At 39.0% G+C, this 6,420-nt stretch overlaps 1 protein-coding gene across 1 annotated transcript in view; it reads left to right on the forward strand.

The window, feature by feature from the left end:
- Positions 1-3,178, forward strand: part of Heatr5b (HEAT repeat containing 5B) — a 91,718-nt gene extending 88,540 nt beyond the window's left edge. The window contains exons 35-36 of the mRNA XM_031357810.1: positions 458-671; positions 2,558-3,178. Coding sequence (XP_031213670.1) covers positions 458-671; positions 2,558-2,862 — 519 coding nt within the window. The 3' untranslated portion in view covers positions 2,863-3,178. The remainder of the gene's footprint in view (positions 1-457; positions 672-2,557) is intronic.
- Positions 3,179-6,420: the final 3,242 nt, after the last annotated feature.

The raw sequence follows: 6,420 nt of genomic DNA on the forward strand, positions 1-6,420 counted from the left end.
AAAAAAAAGAAAGAAAGAAAGAAAGAAAGAAAAAGAAGAAAGGAAGAAAGAAAGAAAGAAAGAAAGAAAAAAAGAAAAGAAACAAGAAAAGAAAAAGTTAATATGAGGTTTTCCTAATCTAGGTATAGCCAATGGGAATCTCCTTTCTAGACCTAGAAATTGATATAAACAGTTGTTTCCAAATAATCAAATGGGGTTAATGTATCTAAATGGTGTGTTTTTGTAGCTTTATTTCAGGCCAGTCATTTGTTAGCCTCCCTTACTATATTGCATTAAAATTAGACAACTATACATTAAAGGAAGAATTGAATTCTAGTTACTAGCTTTCCCACACAGTAGAAACACTGTTATATAAGGCCTAATGATTTTGCTAACTTATGCATAAGAATTTCTTTAATCTCCAGTTTCATTTAGATCTGCCAGATCCATTAATTAAGAAAATGTCTCTCTTACATAGGTTCAAACCAAGTGCTACCAGCTTCTCCTCTCCGTCTTCCAGCATTCCAATCGTGCGCTCTCGACTCCCTACATCCACTCCTTAGCTCCACTAGTGGTTGGAAAGCTGAAAGCTGTGGAGAGAGACAGACCAGCCAGTAGCGCGGAACTTTTGGCTGTCCAAGAAGGAATTAAAGTTCTTGAAACATTGGTTGCTCTTGGGGAAGAACAGAACAGTAAGTATTTTCTGATTAAAAGCCACTAGTCCAAAATGAAGAGCTATATTATTTATGAGTCCTAATGTCAAACACGAGCTTTGTAGCAGTGAGTTTTCTGAAAAGCAGTTACAGTCTGAGTATATAATGTATTTACTCATGTTATTAATAAAATGTATTGAGTTTATATTTATTTTTCAGTGAATTACTGAGGGCATTTTAACACATGGATTTTGTTTTTAATTTTCTAGCAATGTGTTTTTAAGAACTAGAAACAGTACAGATTTAATACAATTTTTAAAATAAAATATGAATTATAAAATATGAATTATATAAGCTTTCTGTTATAACCATGAAGTAGAATCACCAAGTATCATAAGATACCTCAGGTTTTGATACTTAACTTTTTGCTTCATGAAAACTGCAAAATGCCTTTATTGAACCAGAAATGTATGCAGATGTGTACTAAAATTTGGTTTCTAATTCTTGTGGGAAGGCTAAAAATTGCAACGAATACCTTATGATTAAACATTAAGCTGCTCCTAATTTTGAAGATCCTCTCCCTGAGCTGGGGAAGACCTCCTCGCCTTCACATGCAAGCCTGGGCGGCATGCTAAGCATGGGGGCAGGGGTCTCATCTCTGCTTCCATGGTAAGCTTACATTAAATGTGGGCATCTGTTAAGGAATTGAAAGACAAGTCAGTTCAGAAATACTTTAAATACTGAAGGGCAGCAAGATCAGTGCTGTCATTACAAAGTGAATAAGGTTAAGGCCTATTTATAAAGTTTATAGTTAGTAAAATGAAAATAAAAATACAGTTAATCCTACTTTGTATCCAAGTAGCCTACACTTTAGTTTATTGCCTTCCAAGCCATCTTCTTCAGAGCAGTCCTCCTGTCCTCACTACCTCAGTCTTGACATGACTTCAGTTTGTCCCTGCTGGCGATGGAGCCCAGGGCTTCATGCACATGATCGACTGCTGAGCCGTATCTCCAGCCACACAATAGCTTTTCAACATTCTCAACTATCCTCACAATTTCTGGGAAAGTTTTTCATGAAAAGCGATCATATTTGCAAAGAGGTCAGAAAAGTCAGATGATAATTCAAAACCTAAAGGTTTATCCTCTTAAAGTCATGTGACTATATAAGATTTTTAAAAAATCTAAAAGATGTTATCAAATTAACATTCAAGTCATTATTTATTTACTTATTACTATCCTCCTAGTCTATCTAATCCTATTTACTAAGTGATTTTACCACTTTTACCCCTGCGAATTGAAATTAAACCCAGGCACATGCGTTTTATCACCAAGCTATACCTCCACCCCACCTTTATTTTTGCTTAGCATTTAGTCTTAAATTTTAAATTAAAAAGGTCCAGTTACTTTATGCATATACTTACTAGGTATATGCTTATTCTGTCTCTTAAAAGTCTTGCTGTAGTGTGAAACATTTATAAGCCAAGGAATACCGTGTTTCTTATTGGCACATCTTACTAATACTGCCAACTGATCTGACCTGAAGATGGAAATCATAATGCTTTAGTTGTTCTGATGCTTAAATCTTTATTCTTTGAGACTCATTTAGTTCAGAGACATGGCTACAGCCTTGTTTGCTATTAAACTGTAGTTGCACAAGTAACATACATAATAGTATTTATTACGTATTATATAATATATTGTTATTATTAAAAATGACAAGCTGCAGGGCTGAGTGATGGGTCGGCCTTTAAGAGCACTGGATGTTCTTCTGCTCACAACTGTCTGTAAAGGCAGTCTCGGAGGATCTGACACCCTCACACAGGCACATACACAGGCAAAATGCCAGTGCACATAAAATTAAAATAAAAATACTTATTATCTGCCTTCTCTCCAGTCAGGCCAGACCTTTCTGTCCTCTGTTACAGGAGTCCAGTTACTCGCTCTTCTAGTGCCCACTTTGATCTCTTACCTGCTGGATGAAAATTCTTTCGCCTCAGCAAGTTCGATCTCCAAAGATCTTCATGAGTTTGCACTGCAGAACTTAATGCATATCGGACCTCTGTACCCACATGCTTTCAAGACGGTAATGGGGGCTGCTCCTGAACTGAAAGCACGCCTAGAAACTGCTGTCCGCGCAAGCCAGGCCAGCCAAGCTAAAGCAGCTGCCAGGCGGCCCGCCCCCACCACCAGTTCTGCACCGACAATTAAGCTGAAAACAAGCTTCTTTTAGTGTGCTTTTCCAGTCATCTGTATTTATTTATTTTTCCCGCAAACATTAACCACTTTATAGAGTAATACCAACATTCACATAATATGTTACAGTGGTACCACAATATAAAATACCAGATATATAAACTGACACACAGAACATTTGTACATTACATTCTTATTACAGATTAAGACATGACACTTTCTAATCTTGTAAAAACATACTCAAGGTCACCATAATTGGTATTTTTAAAAAGCCTGTGCTTTGCATTACATGGTAATTCTTTGTTATTATTTAAAATCATCATAGTTATTAAAACAAGTAGCTTTTCTGAAAACCTTGTTTCATCTATGATATAAAACAAAACTTCCATTTTATGAGTAACTAAATATTTATGTACAGTAAATCCATAGGATGCATAAACTCTGTTAAGACTTTAGCTGGAGGACATGGTGATAATAGACTTAAAATGAGGCTGAGCCCTCAAGACTGAAATGAATGGACACCAAGCAAGCAATTACACACATCAGCAATGCCATGAGAGATATCTGACTAAATGAGAAATAAGTTGGTAAAATGAAACTGCCATTAAGAGTCATTTAAGGATTTCTTTGGAAAGCTGGCACCCAAAACTCCCAGCACATAGATGATTGAGAGAGCAAGAGTATGTGCGTTCATTCTGGAGGATAAGGGGTGACTTCATCTGCTAAGTGGCTGAGGGAAGCACCATTTGCTAAATGCACCAATCAGCCACCTCCTTTTTTTTTATTGGATATTTTCTTTATTTACATTTCGAATGTTATCCCCCTTTCCCAGTTTCCCTCTCCCAGAAACCCCTTATCATATCCTCTCTCCCCCTGCTTCTATGAGGGTGTTCACCCACCCACCCACTCACTCCCACCTCCCTGCCCTTGATTCCCTTGCACTGGAGCATCTATCCAGCCTTCATAGGACCAAGGACCTCTCTTCTCATTGATGCATGACAAGGCCATTATCTGCTACATATGCAGCTGGAGCCATATGTACTCCTTTGTTAATGGCTTAGTCCCTGGGAGTTCTAGGGGGTCTGGTTGGTTGATATTGTTGTTTTTCCCATGGGGTTACAAATCCCTTCAACAACTTCAGTCCCTTCCCTAAGTTCTCTATTAGGGACCCTGCACTCAGTGCAGCGGTTGGCTGCTAACATCTGTCTCTATATTTGCACTTAAATTCATTGTTTTTAATAGCTGAGTAGTACTCCATTGTGTAAATATATCACATTTTCTGTACCCATTCCTCTGTTGAAGGACATCTGGGTTGTTTTCAGCTTCTGGTTATTATAAATAAGGCTGCTATGAACATAGTGGAGCGTGTGTCCTTATTACATGTTGGAGCATCTTCTGGGTATATGCCTGGGAGTTACCACATGATTTTTAAAAATCAGTAAGAGGTGTAAATACTATTTCACTTAATCAACTTCAAAGCATTATAATTCCGATATACAAATAAAATGATCCGTAGTCTGGAATGGTGTAGGGGTTGTTACTAACTACATGAAATATAATTACAGATGAGCGCACTCGCCATCCCTGTCCCATACCCCCACAGACTGCGGTTCACCGTGTCTGGGCCAAGGACCCAGGGAGGGGCATGGGAGGCGATAGGAATGAAGCCAAGAGGGACCCTCACAGAGCAACCCACCGTCTGATGGCTATAAAGTACAAGAAAAGGGAACTGCCACCAGCCACCCCACTTCTACAGTTTTAGGACAAACTAGCAACCTCTCAGGAGACAAACTAGATCCCCCACCTGTGCTATGGGTTGTTAGCTCACTCAGGATATTTTCTACTTCTATTCATTTGCCTAAGAATTTCACAAATTCATTTTTAATAGCTGAATAGTACTCCATTGTGTAAATGTACCACATTTTCTGTATCCATTCCTCTGTTGAAGAACATCTGGTCTGTCTCCTGAGGGGTTCTACCAGAGCTTGACAAATACAGAGGTGGATGCTCTCAGCCAACCATTGGACTGAGTACAGGGTCCCCAATAGAGAAGCTAGAGAAAGAACCCAAGGAGCTGAAGGAGTTTGCAGTCCCATAGGAGGAACAACAATATGAACCAGCTAGTACCCTCGGAGCTCCCAGGGACTAAACCACCAACTAAAGAATACACATGGAGGACCCATGGCTCCAGCTGCATATGTGGCAGAGGATGGCCTTGTTGGTTATCAGTGGGAGGAGAGGCCCTTGGTCCTGTGAAGGTTCTATGCCCCAGTGTAGGGGAATGCCAGGGCCAGGAAGTGGGAGTGGGTGGGTTGGTGAGCAGGGGGAGAAAAGAAGGGATGGGGGGTTTTGGGAGGGGAAGCCAGGAAAGGGGATAACATTTGAAATGTAAATAAAGAAAATACCTAATAAAACAACAACAAAAAAATCATGTGGCAAATATATTTTCATTTTTATCCCAATGATATTTCTCTTTTGCTGATTTATTTTGTTGTTCTTCTTTGGGGGAGAGGGGTTGTTTCTGGGTTTTGGTACAGGTAACTGGACCCAGAGCCTTGCTTATTTTAAGCATGCTCTATACTGATATATGCCCCTAGACCCTAATTAACTTAATGTTTTTAACTCTAAGCCACAGTCTTTTACATTTCTTAGAATATAATTTTATCGTGTAGTTGGGCAGTCATTGGATAGTATCAGGAAAAGAAAACGGGTCATATTTTAGCATTTGTCATGAAAAATTAATTGAAAAGCAAGCAGATTGTAAATTTTGAAGTGAGTCTAACAGAAAAACCTTTGCTTTATGGCAAATATCCTATGAATAAAAGCACATTTTCTAACCACTCCATCAAATATACGTGTCTCTCTGATGGGCTTTTGACTTTCACAGTAAGTGCCTACATTATGCTCTGTGTATATCTGTCTTGTTAACGGAATCGAAATCCTCACCTAAAGATTCACTAAGGTGTTTCAAATGTGCCGTGCTATTCTTCTTATTTTTAATGGCTAAAATTTGTCCTGCTTTATGCTTTGTATAATTACAGAGCCTCAGGTTCCAACTGTGGTAGTTAGTTTCATTCATTAAATATTTATTGGGGCTTGCTGTGGATAAGGCATCAACCTAAGTGCTTGAGGGCATACGGAGAGAATTACGGGTTAGGTGTGCCTGTCTCTCAAGCAGTAGGAATTTACCCTGCAAAGCAGCCCCATAGGAGGAACAACAATATGAACTAACTAGTACCCCCAGAGCTCCCAGGGACTAAACCAGGTCATGTGAATGCTCTCCACACCAGTCAGCACATTTTACTGCAGTTTTAGCAGACCATGTAGTTTAGACTCTACTAACAAAGTTCAGAAGTGACTTTTTTGACCATTTCACTGTTCATGCCATTTGAAACATGCTGCCTGCTGTTCATGCTCCTGCGCCCGCAGCGCTTAGCCAGTCTTGGTTTTGTACAGGCCTCATAAAGGTGCTTTGTCTCATTGGTTTTCTGATTGACTTTTCTTTCTTACAGGGTTGGTTTTCATTTCAGTTTGGGCTTCTAACATTTTTCTCCCTGCTTTTTTTTCTTTTTATTCTTTTTTTTTTTTAAATTTT

The sequence above is a fragment of the Mastomys coucha genome, unplaced genomic scaffold (assembly GCF_008632895.1).
Source record: "Mastomys coucha isolate ucsf_1 unplaced genomic scaffold, UCSF_Mcou_1 pScaffold6, whole genome shotgun sequence".
Taxonomy (NCBI): Eukaryota; Metazoa; Chordata; class Mammalia; order Rodentia; family Muridae; genus Mastomys; species Mastomys coucha.